At 39.4% G+C, this 26,565-nt stretch overlaps 2 protein-coding genes and 1 pseudogene across 2 annotated transcripts; 1 reads left to right on the forward strand and 2 right to left on the reverse strand.

Moving 5' to 3' along the window:
• Positions 1 to 5,011: 5,011 nt before the first annotated feature.
• Positions 5,012 to 5,887, reverse strand: LOC121258417 (uncharacterized protein PAM68-like). The gene has a single exon (XM_041159924.1). It carries the CDS (start codon positions 5,786 to 5,788, stop codon positions 5,243 to 5,245), a length of 546 nt encoding a protein of 181 aa, XP_041015858.1. The 5' UTR covers positions 5,789 to 5,887; the 3' UTR covers positions 5,012 to 5,242.
• Positions 5,888 to 14,168: 8,281 nt separating this feature from the next.
• Positions 14,169 to 18,977, reverse strand: LOC121257075 (annotated as a pseudogene).
• An 898-nt stretch (positions 18,978 to 19,875) lies between these two features.
• Positions 19,876 to 23,461, forward strand: LOC121258201 (pentatricopeptide repeat-containing protein At4g21190). The gene is made up of 6 exons (XM_041159603.1): positions 19,876 to 20,264; positions 20,839 to 20,923; positions 21,203 to 21,301; positions 21,524 to 21,667; positions 21,756 to 21,968; positions 22,800 to 23,461. The coding sequence occupies exons 2-6, from the start codon at positions 20,840 to 20,842 to the stop codon at positions 23,217 to 23,219; spliced, it is 960 nt and encodes a 319-aa protein (XP_041015537.1). The 5' UTR covers positions 19,876 to 20,264; position 20,839; the 3' UTR covers positions 23,220 to 23,461.
• The last annotated feature ends 3,104 nt before the right edge of the window (positions 23,462 to 26,565 follow it).

Here is a 26,565-nt window from a genome sequence, read left to right on the forward strand (position 1 = left end):
TAAGTTGAAAAGTTTTGTGAAGACAAACGAGACTAAATATGTTTGTTCGAAAAACATGACCTCATTTGGCGAGAATGCTTAGGTTATGTTTGGAACACATACTCACTTCAACTCATCTCAAACCAATCATCGATGAAATATATTACTTTTTTAATTTTTTATAAAAAAGTTAAATCCATTTCAACTTACTTCATACATTTTAAATACATATCTAACTTATTTACATTCAAACACATCTTAATAGAATCTATAAAATTATTTCATTATCCTAACGCATTCTTAGAAAGTTCTTTATAATTCTCTTATCCCACACGAAACACGGTAATAGATCGGTTGCTTCCTGACTGGAAATTAAGGGCTATCATGCTTTTTTAGATTTCTTTGTGAAAATGCAGAAAAAAGTAAAAGGAAAAAGGGAAAAGGAAAACACAAGAGGAGGCTGGAGATGGAGATGGCTACGTGTTACAATTTGATTAGCTGGTGTGAAAATTGTTTTTATACCCATCCAACTTGAAGGTTTTCTCATCTAATAAACTTCTGGTATCCCTCGAACCTTCATCGACAGAACTACGTAGATGCTAGAGGAGGCCATCCCTGCGCTTGCTTTATAAAAAAAAAAATTTGATAATTATTATTTAAATTTAAATAAAATATTGATTCCAAAAAATTTGAAAACTTCTTGAATCTTTCAAAAATAGAAAATTCTCTTCTAACCTCGTCAAAAATTCACGAGTCTCCTTAAAAGTATGAAAAAACAGAAAGTTTCTATATTTTCTTAAAGTCCAAAATGCTTTGCATACAAAATATAAAAATAAGCATACATACATAAAAAAATCTAAAAATATACCTCCAAAAATTTAAAAACATGAAGATATGAGTTAAAAAATATCCAAAATTTGGTCGCTTATATATGAATATATATATATATAAATATATATATATATATATTCTATATATAGGTGTTCATATGTATTTCTTTTATGAACTTCAAAAATCTTTCATTTTCAAAAAAATTAAAATTTCTTTTATAAACCTTTAAACGTTTGCATATTCTCTTTAAGTTCCCACAATCAATCTTTTAATAAATAAAAAATAAATGAAAAAAATATAGTGTGATTTATTATTTTGTTTGAATTAAAAATTTTAACATGACCAATTATTGAGTTCACAAAAAATATTTGTTATAAATTAAAAGGAATGTGAAATTAAATTACGTCTATATATATTTTCTTATAATTATAAACAATAAAGTATATATATTAGGCCAGAATTTCTGATTTCGGATTATGCCGCTGCAGAATGGAACCTTTCAGCAGTGAAGGTCAGAATCTCCCTTTCTCTCGACCTCTGTCTTTCTTTTGCTCTCCTCGTCTCAACCCTTAAAAGACCCTCTATTATCTTCTTCTTCTTCTTCTTCTTTTTTCTCTGATGACAAAACTTAATCAGGTTCCCTAACCAAATTTTATTTTTAAGAAATAATAGTATGTCCCATAGTTCAGGGTAGGCCACCTTAAGATGACATTATAAGATGATGGGGCCTTTACAGCCAGGAAGTCAGCCATCGTTACGACGGTTCTAGGAGCTTTACTTGCCAAGACTCATAAAATGATGGCCCCCACAAGGCAGACTACATCCCCTCAAAACCCTTTCAGCAACATGGGGGCAGGGCGTAGGCAGTTAGGATCTATTCCCATCTTGGTGAATGAATCCTAAAATAGGATGTCCGCTCAACTGCCATTATTTATCAAGATCTTTGAAGTAGTGAAGTTGGCAACTAACATGGTCAACACTAATGCATCTTCATGGGGGTAAAGTACACCTCTACCGCCCTATTCATCAAGCGAGATGATTGCGGTCTCTGAACGCCTCCTCTGCTTAGTCAGGGGTTTTCTGCTGAAAATACCTCATCATATCGAGCTTTCTGTACATGCGCCTTCTTACTAGACGAGGTAGAGAAGCCCCAACGTATGGTGCGAATCTCTCCTACGGGGCTATTGCCATGAGCCGAGCGAGTTGCGAGTCACCTCCTACCCAATTCTCCTTCTTTTGAAACTTTCATCTTTAAAAATTTTAAAAAACTCACAAACTCATTGAAACAATTCCTTAACCATTAAGTTAAAAAAAAAAAAGAACACCATGACCTTTCTTAGTGGAATAAGTATTTCCCATTCTGTAATATTCTTTTCTCGTCTTCAAGAGTTGCAACTTTATCTGATATAACTTTTGGTATTCCTCAAAAAGTAGTGCTATCGTGCCACCCAGTAGGGGTGTACAAAAACCTCCTAAACTAGCCAAGAACATATCAGATAGGCCGTTTGAGTAAGGAACCGGCCGAAACCAGCAAGGAACCGGTCGGCAGACGGCAGGAATTGATGAAAATAGATATCGGCCAGTTCGGCGTCGGTTCGAATCCCTGGAATACCGCTGAACCAGCCAACCCTTTGTATATATATATATATATATATTTAAATATATGTATATAAAACGGCGTCGTTTCACTTAAATAAGTGAAACAACGTCATTCTTACCATGGAACTTTAAAAAAAAAAAACATATGGAACGGCGCTCCATTTCAAAATGGATTTAATAAACCCCTGACCCTTCTTCTTCTTCTTCTTCCTTACGTCTTCTTCCTTCCTCCATTTCACCTGCAAGTTTGCAACGCTCTCTTATGGTAAACGTCGACGCATCCCTCCTCCGTCACAGAGACATTGACGGCAGACCGAGGAACCGAACCGTACCACATCGAGACCGATAATATCGGTTTTCTCTCCCCCAATCGACTAGTTTTGGCCGATTATTTCCTCTCATGGAAAACGTCGGTTCGGCGTCAGTTTGGCACCGAACCCATCGGTTTTTAGCCCTACCACCCAGGTTTGACCACTGGGCGTGCCCCCTAGTGCAATTGCACTTTTATTTTTTATTTTTTATTTCAAACATGTTTAAACATTTTTGGAAAATAAAAAGGAATCAATAATCTAATAGTCACTTCATTAACCATTAAGTAAAAATAAATATTAAAAAATAAAATAAAATACATGAGTTGTCAAATTAAGCAGACAGACTTAGGAGGCATAGTATCATTTTCCTTCCTCGAACCCATTAGTGGATCTACGTTGATGTTAGAGGGGACATGGCCCCCTACCTAAAAAAATTAATAATTATTATTTAACCTTAAATAAAACTTATTGAAAAAAATATTAATCCCTAAAAACCTAAAAGCTTCTTGAAATCATTAAAAAATATGAAAATTTTCTTTTTAACTTCATTTAAATTGGTTCTTTTTAAAAGTAAAAAGCATAAGAAAAAACATTAGCTCCAGTTTTCCAAAAATGACAAAAATAAGGTTCACTAAAGAAATCTAAACTAAGCCATCATCTTCATAGAGCTTGAACAATCTGTCAAAGATATTTGATGGGTCATCCTCTTCGCCCATCAACCTATCCAACCAAAAATACTCCTCCTCACTACTCTAGTAATTTATTTCTTACAATTAGATAACCAACAACGCTACAAGTCAGAGGCCAATCCATAAAATACATTTTCTCTGTCCAAAAGAAACTAAAATCATATATGTCTTTATCTAATTAATTGGTCTAAGATCTACTTTTTACCCTTCCTTCCAATTTCACATCAAATCCACATAATTAGAAATCATCAAGTCAACTTTAAAATTCGAGGATGTACATAAAAATGATTTCTCTAAGAAAAAAAATATTGCAAATCTTGGCCATGACTGCTACTCTGCATTTTGTTTTTCAAATTTTTTAAACTGTAGAAGGCTTAAAGTATACACATACAAATGAAGATAAAATGCAAAAAGGGTAATCTCGGATTGTAAAAAAAAAAATGTTTACAGATCACTTACACACGTATTTTACCTAGAAAAATATGTTCACAAATTCCTTCCCTTACATACGTATTACACAGACTGGGGAGAGAGAGAGAGGTGATTACCTTCTCTTGGATGTGTGAAATGTTGCAGGAGGATGGATGAATCGTTAGTGTAGGAGAAGTTTTTTTTTATTTGTTTCCGTGAACATGGGCGGGAGGATGAAAGAGCGATACAGAGGATGGAGAAAAGTAAAAGAATAATGCTACTATGCCCCTCCATTTTGCCTCCTCATTAATTTTAACTGTTCATGCATTTTATTTTATTTTATTTTATTTTATTTTTTTACTTAATGATGAAAGAAGTGACTATTATTAGTGTATTGATATTTTTTTTATATTTTTTAAAAATGTTTAAAAAAATTAAAAAATATGAATAAGAAAAATTAAAAAATATTAAAAAAGTAAATTTTTCCTAGAGAGCTCTCCCAATGGTCATTACCGAGCAGCACTCAAAGCAAAATGTTATAAAGAAGCTTTCATTCTGACTTTTTATTGTTTTGTTTTACTTTTATTTTATTTTTTCTGTAATTATCCACCTGGATTCATGTGTTCCATTCGGGCTTCCTAGTAGCAATACTAAAAAATATTTATGAAAAGTCAAAAAGAATATGAAATATTCCTTGTATATATAAAGAATAATTTTTTTATCAATTACTATTCAGCACTTCACACCCAACACATCATAAAAAAAATTAAAAAAATATATCAAATGTGAAAATAAATAGATATATAACAAAACCCGACCATTGCCCATGACCCGTGCAATAGTAAAGTTAACATGGCTGTCATCTTTACTCCTTGCCTTTGAGTCGACGATCCAAGCACACTATAGATGACCATTCATCCGGTGTTTCATGCACACAACAAGCACATTTTTACTGTACATGTGGAAGATCAGTGGCTCTCTGCCTCCTAACAACTCGTCATGTTTCAGCTTCTATATATGCAATTTCCTCACAAAATCCCCAAGTCTTCCCCCTTTGAGCAACTACGTACGTACGGCCCAAACTCAATTTCCTTCCTCGGTTCACTTTGAGGAGGAACAATATCAGCTGAAAATTTGTACATTCTCCGAATAAGTACTCGTGATTGAAAAAAGAAAAAAATCGATAACTGATTTAGAAAAGATAAAATATTGTAGCCCATTAACATTTTTCTTACAACAATACTAACAATAACTTTCCTTTTCAAGATAACCAACTTAATTATCACTTTCTCCCCCCTCTTGTGCGTGTGGTTGAGATGATTTGCGAAGACACGGTGAATGAAAAGAGATCAAATCAGTCGACGTGATTTTCATTAGGCGTAGGACCCGCCTTCATCATCGATCCATAGGCCGATCGTCTCCTCAGGCTCTCATATCCTCCTCCTTCCAAATCTCAACCCAATTCTTTTGAGCTTCTTCAAACCCAAAAACTGAACCTTTCCTCTCTGGATCCCAACTTGTCGACAGAGCCCCATAGGCAATCCCCATAGTCGATGCCCCGAAGGTTAAAAACGTTGTCGTGAAAGGGAGCCATAGTGGCAAATCCCACATATGTTGCTCCTTAATCACACCAAATATGTGCAACAACGCTAAACCAACGGCCATAGGCACCCCAACAAACGTCAATATTCTTGCTATTATTCTGTTGTACACGACTTGTGGAACTTCTTCGTCGTCATCGCTATTGGTTTTGTTGGATTTTTCAGTACGAGTGGCAGTTTCTTTTAGGGGGGTAGGAGGTTTACCTGTAAAGCCTTTGGCGGCATTGGCCCGCGGTTTGAGTGTACTTTTGATGGGATGTTTTAGGTTTAGCAGGGTTGTGGGATGGAGGAATGGGCTTCTGGGCTTCCATGGAGGAGGACTGGAAAGGTGGCGAGGAGTTTGGGATGAACAAATGATGGTTTCCATGGCTTCTAATGCTGTGAGTACTGTGCTTACTGGTGGTTATGGATGTTTTATGTTTGAATGCAGGCGTTGCTAGATTGGATTTTCTTATCCAGAAATAAGTGGATGTTGTTGGCGTTGTCTAATTGAGATATTTAAGTTGTCCTTGGGAGTAGCGCAATATGTAAGCAAGGGTACTGTAGTAATTTGATAAATGATGCCGCAAAAGTAATAGTTGATAATGATTTAGGTGAGATTAAAATTAAAAGTTGTAACATGCTGGTTCGTAGGTTTGGAGAGTTAACTCCTAATACTGAATATCCTCTCTAATAGCATAATTATATATAATCTAGAAACTCCATAAAATATTGAACGCAAATATCAATGATCTTTTATAGGGACACCAAAGAAAATCTTTAATAAAATAAATTAAAAACTCACCAAAAACTCAAAAATATTCATAACTTAACATACCAAAATAACTGAAAACAATAGCTCTACTAAACATGACCCAATAAATACTTGTACTAAATGACACTTATTTCTATACGATCATCACACCTTTCTAAAACTTCCTACTCTTGTTCTCCAGCTGAACCATAAAAAATATCTGAAAAATATTGTAAATATAAGAGGTGAGTTATCAACGACTCGGTAAGTAGAGAACATATACTAGTATGCAAACATGAGCATTTACAGAGTTCAGAATGTAGAACAAAACACTTTTATTTTCAAAATGCAGGGTCAGAACATGTTATCAAAATATCAGAGCGAAAGTTCAAATATATTCTTATTCAAAATTTGTTTAGCATAATATAACATATTCATCTTATCGTATCATATCATAACAGAGACCATATTTAACCCCATAGTAGGATTGTGCAAATCCCGACGGTCAATTGAGCAGAAACAAAATGTAAATCTTCCCTAATTTTACGTAAAAAGTAAAACCACCTTAGTTTGCATGGAAGCATATACACTGGACTTAGATACGCATGCAAAGGAAAACTCACCATGAGAGCAGTTGCGAGGTGGCGGAGACACGAGTGGAGTTGGCAGTTGAGCACTGATGACAGAGAAAGAGATGAGAAATGATGAGAGAGAGGGAGAAGGAGATGGTGTTGGTGGCTTACCGTGAGGAGGATGACAGACCTGGGGTGGCACAGATGGAGGTTTCTGTGGCCCGTCTAGGTGGTTTCCGCTGAGAACGGTGGTTGTCCAAGGAGGGAACACGTCTTGCTTTCTCTTGGTAATGATATGTTTTTTAGAGCCAAAACATAGGTGCTTTTAGGTGGCAGTGGCTTGGAGTTGGGCAGTGGCTAGTGGTTTTGTGAGTGAAAGAGTTTTGGCACGAGAGGAAGCTGCAGCTTGCAGTTGTTCCATGTGACAGGGGCTAAGGGGAGGAGGCTACTGGTTGCTTCCTGGACGTGCATGCATCAGTTGTACCTCGCCTTGCTGAGTGAGGGTCTCGATGATGGTGGTTGAAGAAGGTAGTAGCAGTAGTAACGCGGTGGGGGGTTTTACGTGGAGGGCTCATTTGTGGCTTCGTTGCTATGGCAGTTGAGCTGTGGGTGGTTCTCATGGCTGGCTACGGTTATGGAAGGGAGCCAAGATTTCTGCTTCACGTGGGGCTGGGTAGCGTCGGTAGTTTGGGGTGGCTTGACCGTATGGAGTTGGTTTCTATTGCAGTAACACCTGGATCACATGTCACCAGTTTCGTCTCGGGCTAGCCTCATTAGCAGCAGTGGAGTGGTTTTCCTTACGATGGAGGGGTGCTTTACTGAAGGTTTGCAGCTTGAGGTTTCTTCATGCAGGAGATCTAACTGTATATATATAGGTGATAGAGAACGTCCAAACATAAACCCTAGGGAAAGAGATGTGTGTTGAGTAAGAAGGCTAGACGTGATCTGTGAGAAGAAACTAATGAATATATGGTGTTGCCGATAACCCTAGAGGTAACAAACGTGCATGTGGGGGAAGTGGATGCAATGAAGTCGTGCATGTAGTGAAAAACAACGGACGTGAATTGTGTAGAACGTGGAGTCTGATACAAGATCTCATAGGCTTGGACATTTTGGTCCATTTCAAAAATTTGGCCTTCCGTAATGAACAAAAATAATAAATGGGCTCTATCCTGAGTTTTGAGCCCCGACTCAACCTTTTAAAAAAATAAACCAACTTGTCTAAAAAAATTTATAGAATGCACATTGGCCTGGGTTTGGTACTGGAGCCAGGTGTTATAAAAGTCGAACGAAATATTATTAGAATATAAATTTTTAATCTTATTTTTATTTTAAGATTTGAAAAAGTTGAATTATTTATTGTATTTTGTATAAGAGTTTGAGAAAATTGTAATAATTATATAAAATAAGATGAGATGAGATGTTTGTGAAAACAAATGAGGCCTTAATAACTTCATTAATAGAAAACTACTTATAAAAAAAAAAACTTCATTAATAGAAAACCGAATGAATATATGAGATATGTTATGCCACAATGAACTGAACAATCTTTCAATTTTGGGAATTTTTTTTTCAAGCATAATGAATGCATTATATATATATATATATATATATATATATATATATATATATATATATATATAACTTCATTTTGATTTATATAACACTGAAGTTTCTTACGTAGACTGTAGATGATCAAAAAGCTGGTTACCATATATAAGAAGAAAAAAGGTCATTTGATGTTGTTCGACGTGGAGTAGCTTCGATCAATATCTATGCACTCAAAAGTATCATCATGTTTTATTAACATCCACTTGAAATATTAGCTAAAATAACCAGATGAGAATGAAACGATTTGATATTGCAGCATCCAGAATATGTACAATCAAAATCCCAGCATCTTCCCCGAACCTGCATGCGTTTCTTTAATGACATCACAACTACACGTAGTTTACAAGCACCATGTTTCCTATGTTGGGGAAATCAACACAGCGGAAGGGATAAAAACGGTAATAAAAGAGTACAATCTACGCACTCAGTGACACCAAGAATTTAACGTGGTTCAGCAACTGCCTACATCCACAGAAAAGAGCTTCACTATTAAATAGTGGTACACAAGAAAATATTACAGAGGAGGAGGATCACACTCCACTCAACTCAACTCTCTTCTTTTCTCTCAGAGCTCTCCAGGCTCTCTCTCTTTTCTCTTCTTGGGTGTATTTGAGACTCTCGCCAGAAGCCTCAATTTATAGATGCATTGCTTTACGTATGAATGCATTTATTGTTGCATTCAATGGACAGTTGAGAGTTGGGCGTTGGAGGTTGAGCAGCAAGCAGCCATTGTGGACTGCTTGCTTGGGCAGGGATTTCAACAATTCTCCCCCTCCATGCCCATTTACCTATATGCTATCCATCCCAGCTATGTCTCTGCATAGCTCAAGCTTCTCACTTGTAACCACCTTCGTCAGCATGTCCGCTGGATTCTCTTTCGTATGGATCTTCACAAGCTTCAATAGCTGTTGTTCCATCGCTTCGCGTATCCAATGATAGCGGATATCAATATGCTTGGTGCGGGAGTGGTACATTGAATTCTTGCTCAAATCTAGAGCACTTTGACTATCACAATGTACCGTGTAGTCTTCTTGACTAACCCCTAGTTCTTGGAGAAAACGCTTCATCCACAACATTTCTTTTCCAGCTTCTGCTGCAGCAATGTACTCTGCCTCAGTTGTAGATAAAGCAACACACTTTTGCAATTTGGACTGCCAAGAGACAGCTCCTCCTGCAAAAGTGAAGAGAAATCCCGAAGTAGATTTCCTGCTATCCAGATCTCCTGCCATATCTGAATCTGTATAGCCTTCCAAAACTGGTTTAGCTCCCCCAAAACACAAGCACATCTTAGATGTACCTTTTAGGTACCTGAGAATCCACTTGACTGCTTCCCAATGATCCTTTCCTGGATTTGAAAGGAATCTGCTCACCATGCCTACAGCATGAGCAATATCTGGTCTGGTACAAACCATTGCATACATCAGGCTTCCTACTGCTGAAGAGTAGGGGATTACTTCCATTTCTTCAATCTCTTTCTTTGAAGAAGGACACGAGTTCTTGCTCAACTTGAAGTGGTTAGCAAGTGGAGTATTGACTGGCTTAGCATCTCCCATGTTGAAACGTCTGATGACCCGTTCAACATATTTTTGTTGTGATAGCCACACCCTTTTGACATTCCTATCACGAACAATCTTCATGCCCAAAAGTTGCTGTGCTGGGCCTAAGTCCTTCATGTCAAAGGACTTGGATAGTTCCTTCTTTAGTTTGTTAATCTTGGACCTATCCTCACCAACGATTAACATATCATCAACATAAAGAAGGAGTATGACAAACTTGGCATCCTGGAACCTTCGAACATAGACACACTGATCTGCAACAAGTCTCTTGTAACCATGACTCATCATGAATGAGTCGAACTTCTTGTACCATTGCCTCGGCGCTTGCTTGAGGCCATAGAGACTCTTCTTTAGCTTGCAGACTAAGTGATCTTTCCCTGGAGCTTCAAACCCTTCTGGTTGCTCCATATAGATTTCCTCCTCCAAATCTCCATGGAGAAAGGCTGTCTTCACATCCATCTGTTCGAGTTCCAAATTCAAGCTGGCTACCAATCCGAGTATGACTCGGATTGACATCATTTTCACCACCGGGGAAAATATCTCGTCAAAGTCGATTCCCTTCTTCTGTTGGAATCCTTTGACAACCAATCTGGCCTTGTGCTTTATTAGCTTTCCTTGGCCATTTTTCTTCAGCTTGAACACCCATTTGCTCTTTAGGGCTTTCTTTCCTTCAGGAAGTTTCACCAACTCATAGGTCTGATTTTTCTGCAAAGAACTCATCTCTTCTTGCATTGCCTGCACCCATAGGCTTCTATCAGCATGAGTTTGAACTTCCTGGAAGCTCTCCGGCTCCCCCTCATCAGTAAGCAGAATATAGTCTGATTCCGGATATCTCATCGACGGAATCAGTAGGCGGCCTCTTGCCGATCTTCTTGGTTGAGTTTCATCAACCAAAGGAGGTTCATCACCATCTAACCCTTGCGGTGGTACACTAGCTGCTGGTGGAGGGGGTTCTTGCTCCCCCTGCTCAACACCCTGAGCTTCTTCTTCTGCTTCTGGATCTCGATCCTGCATATCCTCATTATCTGTGGCGAACTGTAATGGTGCAGGATGTGTATAGGAACTAAGCTCTACTGACATCGAGGAAGCTTCAGTTCCTATATGCTGGTTTTCATGGAACACAACGTCCCTACTTCTGACAATTCTCTTTGTCACTGGATCCCATAATTTGTATCCGAATTCTTCATCTCCATATCCAACAAAGATACATGGAGTTGACTTGACATCGAGCTTCTGTCTTAGCTCCTTGGATACGTGTGCAAAGGCTTTGCACCCAAACACTCTCAAGTGAGAGTAAGAGACATCTTTTCCAGACCAAATCTTCTCAGGAACTTCAAATTCCAGTGGTGCGGAAGGTGATCTGTTGATCAAGTAACAGGCAGCACGAACAGCTTCACCCCAGAATGGCTTTGGTAACTTAGCCATACTGAGCATGCATCTTGTTCTTTCAATGATGGTCCGATTCATTCTTTCGGCTACACCATTGTGCTGAGGGGTATATGGGACCGTCTTCTCATGTCGAATACCGCGATCAGCGCAGTATGCAGCGAACCTTTTGGAAACATATTCTCCTCCATTGTCCGTTCGCAGGCACTTCAACTTCTTTCCCGTCTCTCTTTCCACTAGGGTGTGGAAATTCTTGAAGTGCTCGAAGACCTGATCCTTTGACTTCAAAACATATACCCAGACCTTTCGTGAAGCATCATCAATGAATGTCACGAAATATCTGTTACCTCCCAATGACTCTTCTTCCATGGGACCACATACATCAGAGTGTACCAGACTCAACAACTCTGATCTTCTCTTCGTAGAGGAATTGAACGAGACTCTGCGTTGTTTGCCAAACAAACAGTACTCACAAGGGTTTAACGCTATTCCTTTGGCAACCTTGATGAGTGCCTTCTTCACAAGCGTATCCAACCCTTTCTCACCCATGTGTCCGAGTCTCTTGTGCCACAGATTCGGTGATGCCTCGTCTTCAGCTGCATTGAGGCTATCAGTATCAATCTTCACATGGGTCTTGTATAACGTACCGCAAATATGTCCTCGGGCGACAACCATGGCACCTTGTGACAGCTTCCAAGTGCCATTGCTGAAGTAGCTGTCATAGCCCTGTCGATCAAGGGCTGTTCCCGAAATCAGGTTGAGCCGAAGGTCAGGAATGTGTCGAACATCTTTCAACACCATGGTACAACCAACGTTGGTTTTTATCTGCACTTCGCCAACTCCCACGATCTTCGAGGAACTGGCGTTTCCCATCCTTACCGTACCAAAGTCTCCTGCTTTGTACGTAGTGAAAAATTCACTATGGGAAGTGGCATGGTATGATGCTGCTGTGTCTACCACCCACTCAACATCATGGCTTGCAACGTGCAGACACGTCTCGTCACTGGTGGAGAGTATTGCCACATCTCCCGAAAGAGTGACAAGGGTTTCACCATCTTCTTTCTTCAGCTTACTGCTTTGACCTTGCTCCCTTAAAAACTTGCGGCAGTTTTTCCTTATGTGGCCTTCTTTGCCACAATGGTAACATTTCATGTTACCCGTCTGCTGGTTCCTGCTATTGCTGGACCTTCCACGTGGTTGAGACTTCCCTCTGTTTCTGCCTCCACTTCTCCCTCTATCATCACCTCGAGGCCTTTCTCTACTCTCGGTGACAAGAACATGAGTTTGATTCATGCTTGTCTCTTTTCGTCTGGCCTCCTCATTAAACAGGGCATCCTTAACCATCGTCATGGTAAGTTTGCCATCTGGAGTAGAGTTACTGAGGGAGACCACCAGCGTCTCCCAACTATCTGGTAACGAACTAAGAAGTAGCAGGGCTTGTTCTTCATCGCCAAGATTCAGGTTGACGGATCCGAGCTGGTTAACTAGGTTTTGAAACTCACTAGTGTGCTCGGCAACAGAGGTGTCGCTCTTCAACTTCAAGTTAACAAGCCGTCTCATCAAGAGGGCCTTGTTTCGAGCAGTCTTAGCTTGATACATATCCTCCAACTTTTTCCAGAGGCTATATGCATCTGTCTCCTGGGCCACGTGGTGAAAAACACTATGGTCAATCCATTGTCTGATCTGACCGATAGTCTTCTTGTGCATCTTTCTCCACACTTGATCCGTAACTTCATCTGGCTTCTTCCCTTCATCTTCCAAAGGGTCAGACAGATCTTTACAGTTCAATAGATCCTCCATCCGAGGCCTCCAAAGACTGTAGTTTGAGGCAGTCAGTTTTATCATGGCGCCTGATGCTGAATCCTCCATGGATTTAGACTGATTCTAAATACAAAATGCAAGTACAGGATCTTTGAAGTGGAATATCGCAAAACGGACAGCACCGTTGTGTCCGGAACGCTTGATTTTGTTGGAAACGAGTCTTGTTTCGTCAAAATCGGACTCAGATAGCACAAGGAATGAGCAAAAGAACCAAAACAGGAACACTGTCGCGCGTGCAACACGTGGCGCGGCTAACGGCGCGTAGGCGCGTGTTATTCACGCTCCATAACCTCACTGGAGCGCGTGGAACGCGTAGGCGCGTGTAATTCACGCGCTACTCTGGGTCAATAAGAACGTCAGGCGCGTGAAATTCACGCGCAAGGGCCTCACTGTAGCGCGTGCTGCGCGTGCCGCGAGTGGTTATCACGCGCTCGTGCCTCAACTGGGCGCGTGTAACGCGTGTCGAGAGTGGACTCACTCTCCGATCTTCAGACGGCGCGTGGGGGAGCGTGCGGCGTCCGTCTGGCTTCTGGTTTTCACCGTTTTTCTTGTCTCGATGAGACGAACACAGTAGTATGCTCAAATTTAAAAACTGAGCTACACACTAAAAACGAGTTTTCTGAAAAAAAAACTCTTCCCAACAATAGCTCTGATACCACTTTTTGGGGAAATCAACACAGCGGAAGGGATAAAAACGGTAATAAAAGAGTACAATCTACGCACTCAGTGACACCAAGAATTTAACGTGGTTCAGCAACTGCCTACATCCACAGAAAAGAGCTTCACTATTAAATAGTGGTACACAAGAAAATATTACAGAGGAGGAGGATCACACTCCACTCAACTCAACTCTCTTCTTTTCTCTCAGAGCTCTCCAGGCTCTCTCTCTTTTCTCTTCTTGGGTGTATTTGAGACTCTCGCCAGAAGCCTCAATTTATAGATGCATTGCTTTACGTATGAATGCATTTATTGTTGCATTCAATGGACAGTTGAGAGTTGGGCGTTGGAGGTTGAGCAGCAAGCAGCCATTGTGGACTGCTTGCTTGGGCAGGGATTTCAACATCCTATACAACCGTGCAACAATATATATATATATATATGAACTATTTCATACTTCAATAAATGGCAAATGAGTTTTACTGCACCCCACAAACCGGTAAAACGAAGAGAGACCAGAGAGAGATCGAGAGAGAGAGAGATTCATTGGAGTTTGGTCGATGGCGCTGCAAGTGAAAACTTCTCCAATTGATTCTGGTTGACATCTTGTGTATATATATATATATATATATATAGCGAGAGAGAGAGAGAGAGAGAGAGAGAGAGAGACTTTATGAATCACCACTTCGTAATAGCTTCTCATATAACTTTCTTGAGACCTGATAGGAAGCTGATAATGGTGATCAATGAGGTACATTTATGACAGAACATGCATAACCATACTATCTTTCTCTCTAGCTCCTCCCTAATTTTAATAGGAATGTGACGGCTTTTCATGCATTTTACATGTTCCTATATATTGTAGCTTTCAAAAAGTGCAATATTGTTTGATCTTAATGTCTAAGCCGTTTATTGCCACAAGTTATGAAGTTAAAATACAGTATTACTGACTCAAAGTGTATTTTCATAATAAATTATAGATTATAAGATTAAGATTCACAGCACAGACAAGGCTGATCAGTAAGTTTACAGAAACAACAATTAATTATAGTTCATCCGTCAAATATAATAATATATATTTGTAACTATTCATGACTGATTTAGTACCTAATTGTAAAAAAAAGAGATTTAGTACCTAATTGCAAAGAATCAAATTTCAATAACTCTCAACTAAGATAAGCTTATGACAAGCCTAAGAGGGAATAATATGTAAGGTGCATGCTTTCTCTTGTTATATTAAAGTTATTCTAGTTCAGAAAGCATAGTAAATTGAAAAGAAATGCATCATGCATGAGCTGCAAGTTTTTGAACCATTCCGAACCACCCCAAAAGTTTGAAGTGACAGTACTTATATATATAAGTTGATCTTAGTTTATATGAGCAATATGAATAAATTAATTCATGACATACTCGATGTGGGGAAGGTGGGCTGTGAAAACAACCAGCAGATCCAGCTGGAGAGTTTGGTGTAGAAATTCTTCCAGGAGAAGCATATAGTGTTGGTCTTACAAGCGGAGGCTGTATATATGGGGAAATGGGTGAACGAAGTAAGTTGGTGTAGGAATAAAGTGGAGATGGCTCCGGAGTTCTCCAAATAAGATGGGAAGCAGAAGATCTTTGTCCGGGAGATCTAGATGATGATGATCTTCTTGAAGATCTCAGGTTGATTCTAATTCTGGAAATAAGAAACAAAACAAACTAATATCAAAGACACTTCTAAACCCGGCCTGAAAGTTGAAATTATGTGCAGTAAAAAGCACTCAGAAAAGAAATAATGGTCATTTCTCACTTATTGTGGACGTCAACATATTCATCAGTTTCATCCAGTATATCTTCCTTCAATGCAGAACAAAAACAAAATTAGCTTTCTTATTGTTAAATCATCAATTGTCCGAGAAGAAGTAGATTTAATCATTGATGTTTATATGCTAAATGTAACCCGAGATCATTGGCTGGATCGATTTCCCCTTAATGAAAACATGGAATATATATTTGAAATCAGAATCATGCCAACTACATAACTCCCTCTACCATAGCCACTGAATGGGTTTAAGTATCATGATGAATTATGGAAGTATGCAACAGATATCAAACTTGAGCATAACATAGAGGACTATCAATGATAACTCAGGCAGTAAACCTGTAGTAGTTCCTCCATGACATCTTCCATTGTTATGATTCCAATTATCTCCTCATCCAAATTGCTTGGAACATATTCTAAATTCTCATATAAAATATTTTCACTTCCACCTTGTTCCCCTCTTTTATGCTGTGAATTTGAATGTCTTTCATGTTCCATGATATTGATCTTTGGTGTCAAAGTGGGATCATGATCTGTATCGCTTGAGTATAAAGGGGAGGAATTTGCAGATATATTCGAACACTCTTTCCGGTGATCAAGTGGAGAATATAGTCCTGTGCAATCCACAGCCATAAACTTAGATTTCACGGCAGTATTCTTTGATGATGATGAATTTGAATATTTGACGAATCAAAAACGAAATGGATGGAACATATTATCCTAAAGAAAACTCTCTAATTCTGTATCATCATGTAGTTAGTTGTATACCTTTCCTCTCTGTACGCATTTTGTTTGAGTTAATATCCAGCATGATATGCTTGACTACTGTACTATTCTCCGAGTCTGTGACATCCTTCTTACACTTGATGACAATAGCCATGTGGCTGTGACCCTTTAGGAACTCATGTAGTATATCATATAGTGGCCAGTTGTCACCTACCCTGCCATAGAAGAAGATATATAGTACTTAAATATAAATAAAGTAAATCTGCATGATATATAGGCATGAGACTATAAAACTTAATTATAATATGCAAGAATGCCCAATTATCACACACCCTGTCAAAAACATGTAAGCAATAGCTAGTGTGCCATTGAAACCTACTTTAAAATGACAATTTTCCAATTAATTTGAAAAAAAGAAATTCACTTACCTAGGTTTTCTCCTTAGGGTCATATATTTGATTGGAGTTTCATCTTCAGGGCGGCAGAAGATCAAATTCTTAACCTTAAACCAAAAGAAAATTGCAATCTGGATCTATGATACAAACAAATTTGCTTCAAGAAAAGGTAATTATGAACAAAAACTGAATGTGCAAAGTTCATATGTTACAATCCCTTGTTTTATAACTTGATCTACAGCACCCTTTTAGTTCCTCATGAGTTGCTTACCAGAATGAGGCCAATAATATTTTTCGGGCTTCCAGAGTAGATAGGTATACGGCTGTGACCTTTACTCATTATTAAACCCATTGTATGACTAAGGATAGAAATAAGCCAAAATTATTATGAGATGTTAACATTACTTTAGAGATAAATTATAGGTAGGAAGGTAGGCACATACATATCAACTTTTGAGTTTATGTCTAGAGAAAAGGTTTCAGAGATGGGTGTCATAGCGTCCATAGCTGTCTTCTGTGTTAAATCTAAAGCACCATGAATAATCGTAGTTTCATGATGCGACAAGTCTCCACCTTTCCCTGCCTGAAATTGAATATCAGCACCTCAAAATCCTCACACTTTCTGCCACTATGCAATCATATTTGACACTGGTTCAAATTAACCTTATTCGCATGCAACTCGACTAATGTCTTCAGTTCCGCTCGTCTATAGATTGCAGAATGCTCCTTCCTAAGGAGCCAATCCAAGAGCTGCCATGAAGGTGAAATTATTATAGCAGATTTCTAAGTTTCGCCTTAGGGATGGTAAATAGATATTTTGAACAATATATATATGTGAAATTATACTAAATAAAAAAAATGATTCAACCACACAATCAATCATCCAATGTGTAAAACAAGAAAGCATGAAGACAAAGAAAATTGATAAATAAACTTAAAAAAAAAAAAAAATCAATCTTGTAAAGAAATCTCATGTTACCAAATAAGCAGCCCACTATTCTCCTACTACAGCTCTATGACCTCTGGGCAATTCTTTTATATGGCCTCCCATTTCAGAACTCTAATGGTTTCTTCTCAGGTTTTGAATGTTGATAATTTTTTATGCCTTATAAAAAACTCAATGCATGAGAGCACTCTATTTGATCCCACAAAGACAAGAATTACTCTCTCTTAACACACTAATACAACGGGATGAATAATTTAACCAAAGCTGAAGAAGAATACTAAAAGAATCATAGAAATAACAATTCTCCTAACACAAGTGATAAGGCATTCTTCTCTACTTTCTATTCAACTTACAAACTCGGAAACAATCAGAGTTCTTGAAGAAGAGAATCCTTGTTTTGATAAATTTTCTTGGGACACATCTATGTCTTTAGCCTTTTTCTATTCGAGAAAGCATGCATGATGCATGACAGATAAAGAGAAACCATTGTGATTGAAGAATTAAGGGGATGGAGTTTCGGCCTCATGGATTAGGTGCCTCCGTTTACTAGAATACTTAGAAATGGGTGAGCAATTTTTTAAGTTTATATGCGAAATCCATTGTTCTAAATTTCCTTTAGTCCTCCAGTACTACTGGTGAATGATGATGATGCTTCACAAGTCTTGTCAGTGCGTTTGAGATCAAATCCTACTGGTCATTGGCCGGTATATATATTATAGCAAATCAATAGAAGATCAGTACATACTAATCAAGAGAAGAGTGAAGTACGCAGAAATATAAGGTCGAGGCAAAAGAAACCGAAGCTTTGTGTGTAATGCTTTTTCAATGAAAAATACCTTACTGATTGGATATGATATGGGAAAGAAGACCAACAGAAGCAGCCGGACAAAGGTAGATAGTTTTGGCCGAGACTTAGTCCATACCGGGAACAGACAGCTTGAGGGATGATCTAGAGAAAATAAATAAATAAATAAATAACACTGCCCATGTGTCCTTGAGTTTCAACAATGATGTGTGGAGTGGTGCAACAGAGAATAGAGATTTTACCTCCGAACATGCAAGTACGAGGGTAACTGAGATAAGAATGGCAGCCCAAGACGGGAATATTGAATCCAGGAAAATAGGCAGTGCCTGTTTTATAAATAAAACAAATGTTCGATCATCATAACCAATTTAAATTTAAACTCAAACTTTAAATTTGTGTTCTCGACGTCAAACGTGACATACCTCCATCGCCAGTGATTTTCCCACTAGTAGGGTACACAAAAGTAAATGCTCATTCTTAACAATGGGTATTATCTTTGCTGCAAATCATGATCAATGAGGAAAAGAAAGGGAAAAATACATAATTTATAGTATAATTAGGAGGAAGTTCAACAAATTTAGTGAAATAAAAATGCCAACCTTGTTTGTCAAGTTAGGGAGCAGTTACAAGAGTACCAGAAAGCCAAGATTGAAAGGGTACCCCAGAGCAGTCCTAGACAAGTTACACAGCAAGGTTGGGTGCTACCTGATAATTCATGGGTCAAAGCAAATTGGGATGTTATAGTTGATACAGCTCATTCTCGGATTGGCATTAGGGTGGTGGTTAGGGATCTACATGGAAAACTCTTAGCAGTATTGAGGGAACCTGCTTCTTTTGGTGCTGACTCCACCTCTGCAGAGGCAAGAGCTGCATTGAGTGAAAGTGTGTTTTTGTTGTACACTGGATTTTGAACATGGGGTCTATTAAGGCTATAGACTCTTCACAACAAGAAGGTACCAAGCATGACCCGAAGGAATGATTCTGTGAAAAGTCTAGAATATTTATTGTAACCGTTTTAGCACAGGTGTCTCATTTTCATTAGAGATTGTATTCTGTACTGATCTGATTGTGTCTATAAAAAGGACACACACTGTGTAATGAAAGAGTGTAGAAAAAGAGTAATATTCACGGCATCACATGCGCCTCTGTTTTCTCTTTGTGGCATTTTCACATACAGCTAGCATGCATCCTTATTTTTAAAGTTTCATTAGGGTCTGTCCCAGAATGTATTAGAATGATAGTATTGTCTGATTTATATTTTACCTTAATAAAAGTGGATGTGCTTTTTTACTGTCAAAAATAAATAAAAACTAAAATTAAATCTAGAGTTTAAAAAAGTAAGATTTGGTTTAGGGTCCGGGAAAAAAATCCAAAACAGGGTTTAGAGAAAAAAATGGGGTTTAGAAACCCGCATCAGCCTAGCCCAAAACAGGGTTCAGGGTCTAATCGGCGTCGTTTCTAATGGAGAAACGGCGCCGTTTAGGGTCTGTATGTGCTCCCACCCCCGGGGGACCTCACACCCTGCTCACTCTCAGCCTCACAGTTCGCTTAGAGCCCGTCGCCTCTCTCTCTCTCTCTCTCTCTCTCTACTCCCGCCGTGCGGCTGTCCCTCCACTGCCACTCGCCGTCGGTTCTTGGAGGAACATCCCCCGCGACCTGACTCACTCTCAGACCCGTCGCTTCTCTCTCTCTCTCTCTCTCTCTCTCTCTCTCTCTCTCTATTCTCACGCCGTGCCGCCGTCCCTCTACGCGTTCGCAGCTCCTAGAACTGCCCCTGCCCCTCGCCGTCAGTTCCTTCTCCTCCAGGCGTCCCCGGCGTCTCCACAAGTCTACGGTAGGTATTTTTTTTCATAATCTTATGGTGATTTTTATTGCGGTCTGTATTTTGGTGATACAAGGGTGCTGTAATCCCGAAATGTTCAATGTTCAATAGCGTGATGTAATCTCCGAAATCTAACTCCGTATCCGATTACACATACTTAATTAATCAATTGGGTATTTGGGAATCACCGACTCCGATTGTGTTGGTGCTCACCCCTAGACTTGAAACGTTTCAACCACTCCGGTTGGTTGGGTGGAAATTTCAATATATAAAGAGATCAAATTTGGCGTCTATAGATTTCTGTTAGCCAAAGGAGATTTATTACTTCAAACCATTATGTGGTTTTCTGGTTCTCATGGACTATTCTGAACTCGGATTTGAAAATTTTTCTGGTGTTGCTTCTGAATCTAACCTTATTTCCGTTGTCTGGATAGCACTTTGAAATACATTTGTTGCTTTTCAAAAACAAGAAATACATTGGATGTTAATGGTTATTGATGAAAAACGGGACCTATTTCTCTCACCTAATTTTTAGTAGCTTCGTATATTTAAGACCTATTGAGTTCGTTCTTTTGTGCTTTGACAGGATGCTTACATTGACGTATTCTCTGCCAATCGTTATTAAAAGATTGGAATCAATTAAAATTCCAAAGAGTACGAGCAGGGTCGTGGTATGCATCTCATGTTTCTTAATATTTCAATCTTTTGCTGATAGTAATGGAAATTGACTGGTTCCATTTTGGTTGCTAAGATGAGATAGCGACATGGGAACTGGAAATTTGATGATTAGGGGAGGGTGCTACCTGTATTTATGTTTTATACGTGTATGTTTCATGAAGAATAAAGGGAGAATAAATCTTTCTTCTCTGTCGTAGTTATTTATTGGCAATCAAACTGAAGCTTACTCATCTAATCTTTTTTCTCTCCAAAAAAATGTTAAAAAAAATCAGGTATGTGCTTCAAAAGGCCCAAGACCAAGATATCCTCGAGTGTGGAAAACAAGAAAGAGAATTGGAACCATTTCCAAGTCATCAAAGCTCATTGATTGTGTAAGCTTGACTTTTATCTCCCCGGGTTTTGTTTCCTTTTAATTGATTCTCACAGCTAATACGAGTATGTTCCAACTTTTCGAAATACGAGATTGCCAATTTGACATGGAGTTTTTGAACAATCTACAGTAATAGAAGAACATTTTAAGGACATTTCATGGTCAAAATTTCTTTATTGTATTTTAGCCTCTTGAGATAATCATTTTGGGGATTTTTTTGTAGATTATGAAATTGTCAAATGTCAAAGAGGAAGTTTATGGAGCTCTTGATTCATTCATTGCGTGGGAATTAGAGTTCCCTTTAATTACCGTGAAGAAGGCATTGAAGACTCTTGAAAATCAAGGAGAATGGAAGAGAATAATTCAGGTGCCTTTAGTTTGGTGAACTTTTTTCTTACTTCTCTTCTTTGGTGGTTTTCAAATACCAAATCAAGCAAGCAAAGTGTGGACTGTAGGTGACAAAGTGGATGTTAAGTAAAGGTCAAGGAAGAACAATGGGGAGCTATTTCACATTACTAAATGCCTTAGCAGAGGATGGGAGACTTGATGAAGCTGAGGAGCTTTGGACAAAACTATTTAAGGAGAATTTGGAAAGCACACCTCGTATTTTCTTTGATAAGATGATTTCTATTTATTATAAAAGGGCCATGCATGAGAAGATGTTTGAGGTACTACTATGCCACCCTATGCTTCCTAATCTTGAAGTTAATGACTTGTTCAGTTGATGTACAAAGCCTTGATTATAGAATGCTCAAGAGATGAAGCCTTAGAAGATGATTTCATTGTGAGAAATGAATTCATCACCAGCTGATTGTATCACAATCAGATTCAATCCCATAATATCTATCTTCCAAATTATGCCGAATCTGACTTCTCATTTACATTTAACTCACCCCCTCTGTCAGACCAAGTAAGACATCGTTGTATGTGGACATCTTATTGGAGTTGAGCTGCTGCCACTGATCACAGAGCAGAAATCCTATAGATGTTGTAATTTAGAATCCACACCTCATCAACCCGGGGTTAGCTGAAGTGATAAAGGCATTGGCCTTGGTGGTATGCTCCTTCCAGGTTTAAGGTTCGAATCCTCTTGGATACAAACAATTTCTTTGGGCCATCGGATTGGGGGAACTTCCCCTTGAATTGCCTGAGGTGCGGGAAACTTCTTGCCAAGGGGCCTATTCACCCTAGGGATTAGTCGGGACTTTGTTCTCGGACACCCGGTTCCAATAAAAAAAAAAAAAATCCACACCTCAATCTTTTTTAGATGTAGATTCTTTGGCAACACCCATGCAAAGTAAGACATGAAATAGCTTCTTCTTAACATATTAGTCAATTGATGCTCTGATCTTAGATATGGATCTTCACTGTATCGATCAGAACTGGTGCGGTATCTTTTGATTGTCTGATTCAGAAAGCCAGTTCTTTCCTATCTAGTAGCTTATATATTGGATGCTCTAAATTCCGGAAAATTTTAACATGTATATATTTTCTCATAGATATTTGCTGACATGGAAGAGCTTGGTGTCCGGCCAAATGTTTCAATTGTTTCAATGGTTGGAAATGTCTTCAAAGAGCTGGGTATGATGGACAAATATAACAAATTGAAGAAGAAATATCCACCTCCGAAATGGGAATATCGGTACATCAAAGGAAAGCGCATCAAAATAAAGGCAAAGCATTTAGACGAATTTCATGTTTCTAATGAAGATGCAAGCAGGCGTGAGAAAACTGACCAGACTTTGAATGTTATGCACGAGGAAGCTGAAACAAGTTCAGATGAACTTGACATCGAAGCTAATGATTGTGGCGAAGATGTACTTAAGAATGAGGAAACTGAGTGGACTTCAAACGAATTTTACGAGGAAGCTGAAACAAGTTCTGATGAGTTGAAAATTGAAGCTGATGTTTCTTCTTGACAGTTGGAGGTTTAGTGTTGCATTATTATTTATATGCTCGTTTCTCACAAGTTGATAGGGATTTTTCTTATTTGCAAAGTTGATAGGGATTTCTTACTTGCGAAGTTGATAGTTGTATCTCTGAAAGGTGTAAGTAAACCAAAGATATAGAGTGTTGGCATACATTGAAAAAGAAAAAAGAAAAAAGTGCTGGCGTACGTTGAATATATGCTGTCTGGCCTTCCTGGGTGTGTTTGCATTCATGAAGCCAATAGCATTGTGCAAGTGTTGTCTCTTTGGATGAACCCATCTAGGAGTTTTTTAGATAAAGTGAGGTAGTCTGAAATGCATAGGAGAATAACATTATTTTTTAAAACGTATTGGTTGTAAATATTTGTGCTTTCAAAACACATCAATGAGAAAATAGAGGCCAAAAAAAAAGACGTCACTGTACAAAACAAGCTTTCTCTATAGTTTTGGTAGATCTAAAATAATTAATGTGTTATGATTTCGTTGGTCTTAGACTCATTTGTATAAATTGTGCCAATTTCTATGGGGATAATAATATGTGATAGTATTTATACATTTTTAATTATGGGGCGAAATATTTTTTTGTAGAAACCTCCTTTTATAAGTTTGTAATCCCTAAGCCGAGCATTTCTGAAAATTAAAAGCCATATAATCCAATTGAGTCTTGACATCTTGTATCATCATATCATGCAAGTGTGGGGTGAAGATTAGGACCTGAATCTCGTAGTTACGTTTCTTTTTCCTCTCCGTACACATTTCCTTTCTCTGTTTTTCCACCCTTTGTTTTTCTTCTTTTCCTTTTTTTAGTTTCTTTTCTCCCTTTCTCTGCTGCTGTTTTAGTATGGATGTTGATGGAAGCTTTTCGGTGGAGTCTAAAACCTTCAGTTTTGTGAAGGTGGCTGCTAACAGCTTTCGTATTACTGAGAGGAACAGGAAAATGGTTTTGTTTCTCTTCATTAATGGGACGTCAGCCTCATGGTTGGCAAGGATGGTGGAGGAAGCTCTTGCTTCACATGGGTGCCAAGAGTTTTTCATAAAGTTGTGGGTGGGCAATGGTTTTCTCATACTCCAACATCATAGAAATAGTAGGGGTTACTTTTTAAGTTTGGAGGTGTTTTGGAATGGTAGGAGGAGGGATTTTTTGATTATTTCTGAAGGTGAGAAGGGATATGGATGGAAAGGTTTTTCTTACCACCTCAAGAGGATGGTTAGCCTTCGTGGGGGTGGTGTGGTTTTAGAGAAATCTTCTCCCTCAAATGGTCTCTTTTACTTCTGTTTTGAGGTCACCAGCACCCTCACAGGCAAGAAGCAATTCTGCCATGGAGTCGAGAGGCAAGGAGTTCTGTGTTGCAGGTGATTCTCACTGCATAGGTAGTGGAACGTCGTGTACGAAATTGGGGGAGGTGGAAGGTATTTTGTGGTCTTTCAGAGCACAGTTGTCCGGTGTATTTGAGGAAGTTTCGGTGTTGATGAATAAAGTGGATGCAGGACTTAACTTGGTAATGGAGGTGGGAAAGGAAGTTGGAGTGTCTGGTATGGGCTTCAAGCGGCCCTTTCACCCACAAGCTGTAAGTGAATCTGTGGGCCTCGAGCCCACCAAGCCCATTAGGCCTCAAGCCCTCTGGATTGCCAAGGGGCACCCTCGAGCCCGTGAGTTCCAACGCCTAGGCCACAAAGGCTCCCCCACTTCGGCGGTTGACCTCGCTGCCTCACTGGTGGCACGAAACCCACCGGCGGACTCACGATGACAGAGAAGCAAAGCTCCCCGAGGCAGAAGGAGTCGGCTGGTGTCGCCGATTGCATCCTGGCCTCGGGGATCTTGCCGTCGACTCAGTTGGAGCTTTCGAGCTCGCCGATGGTCCAGAAATCGCCGATGGCCTCACCCAGGCCCCTGGTCTCGCTGATGGACCCACCGCCGATAGTTGTGAGAACCACTTTGAGCTCCTCAGCGACTCAGAAAGAGATGTTGTGCTCGTCTAAGTCACAGACAGTGCCGATGGCCTCTTCCAAGCCTCTGGCTAATTTTTTGGGCTCGCCTCCGACCTCAAATGTGAGGAAAATTTGCATGGAGGCTTCGACCTCCACCGGGTTGCCTTGGGATGTGGGTTCAGACATCCCCTTGTACACTTCTGGTCCTTCTCAACTCTCAGATGTTCTTATTAGGGCTCAGGGATTGCCTATTTCTTCCGATGTTTTGGAGACCCCTTCAATGGTTCTGTGTACTGTGGAAGAAGGGGATGATGAGTCATCGATTGAAAAGGCTCTCTCAGATGATAAGTCTTCACACGATTCTGATCTACAACTAGTCTGCAAGGAGTATGGAGATGACACGGATCTAGGGGATCTTGGAGATGTTCCTAGTCCTCTATGCTCACTGCCACCAGTGCCTTCAAGGGCGGGATTACAACCTGATTGGGTATTACAAAAGGTTGATGTTCTTCAACACTGCCTTGGGATTTCATGTGAAGGTTATGAGGAAGGTTATGAGGAACAGTTTAAAGCCCTCATCATCGCCATAGAAGCAGGACAGCCACAGCTTGCTATCCGCCGCTAAAAAAGATAGGGAGCTCAAGAGGCTTGCTTGCTCCATTAACTATGATGCAAGAGAAGGAAGCGCGAGCAGGGGAAGACACAATGATAGGGTGAACCTCGATGGTCCATGAAGCCCAAGATCCTCTCATGGAATCTTCGGGGCTTGAATGATCCAAGCAAGCACCTGAGAATAAAGAACTTATTTCGGGAATGGAAGTCAGATGTGATCTGTTTGCAGGAGACTAAGTTGAAGTATATAGATAGGCAATTAATAAGAAACTTGTGGAATTGTCCGTACGTGGGATGGACCACCCTTGTCTCTAAGGTTGCTTCAGGGGGCATATTAGTGTTATGGGATAAAAGAGTAATCAATTTGGTGGAGGATTTTGTTGGTGCATTTTCGGTAGCTTGCTCTTTCTCAAATGTAGATGATGGTTTCGTTTGGGGGTTCTTAGGTGTTTACGAGCCAAATCTTGACAATAAAATACAACTTCTGTGGGACGAAATAGCTGGTTTGTGTAGTTGGTGGGATATCCTGTGGTGTATTGGAGGCGATTTCAACGTCACTCGGTTTCCGAGTGAAAGATCTGGGGATTCCAACATGGGCTCAGCCATGGCAGATTTTTCAGCACTTATTTTTGAGTTGGAACTGGTTGATCTTCCTTTGGCGGGAGGAGATTTCACTTGGTCTAACGGGAGGGCTTGGTCTAGGTTGGACAGGTTCATTGTCTCTTCCTTCTGGGAGGTCCACTTCCCCAATCTTTGCCAAAAAAGGCTTTCTAGACTTTGCTCTAATCACTTCCCC

This window comes from Juglans microcarpa x Juglans regia, chromosome 3S (assembly GCF_004785595.1).
Source record: "Juglans microcarpa x Juglans regia isolate MS1-56 chromosome 3S, Jm3101_v1.0, whole genome shotgun sequence".
In the NCBI taxonomy this organism is placed as follows: Eukaryota; Viridiplantae; Streptophyta; class Magnoliopsida; order Fagales; family Juglandaceae; genus Juglans; species Juglans microcarpa x Juglans regia.

What these genes read in the sequence shown, in the direction of transcription:
- LOC121258417 (XM_041159924.1), bottom strand. Translation starts at nt 5,788, where the DNA reads ATGGAAACCATCATTTGTTCATCCCAAACTCCTCGCCACCTTTCCAGT.
- LOC121258201 (XM_041159603.1), top strand. Translation starts at nt 20,840, where the DNA reads ATGCTTACATTGACGTATTCTCTGCCAATCGTTATTAAAAGATTGGAA. An exon ending in CATCAAAGCTCATTGATTGT is followed by an intron (nt 21,302 to 21,523) that starts GTAAGCTTGACT and finishes ATTTTTTTGTAG; the next exon opens with ATTATGAAATTGTCAAATGT. An exon ending in TGCATGAGAAGATGTTTGAG is followed by an intron (nt 21,969 to 22,799) that starts GTACTACTATGC and finishes ATTTTCTCATAG; the next exon opens with ATATTTGCTGACATGGAAGA.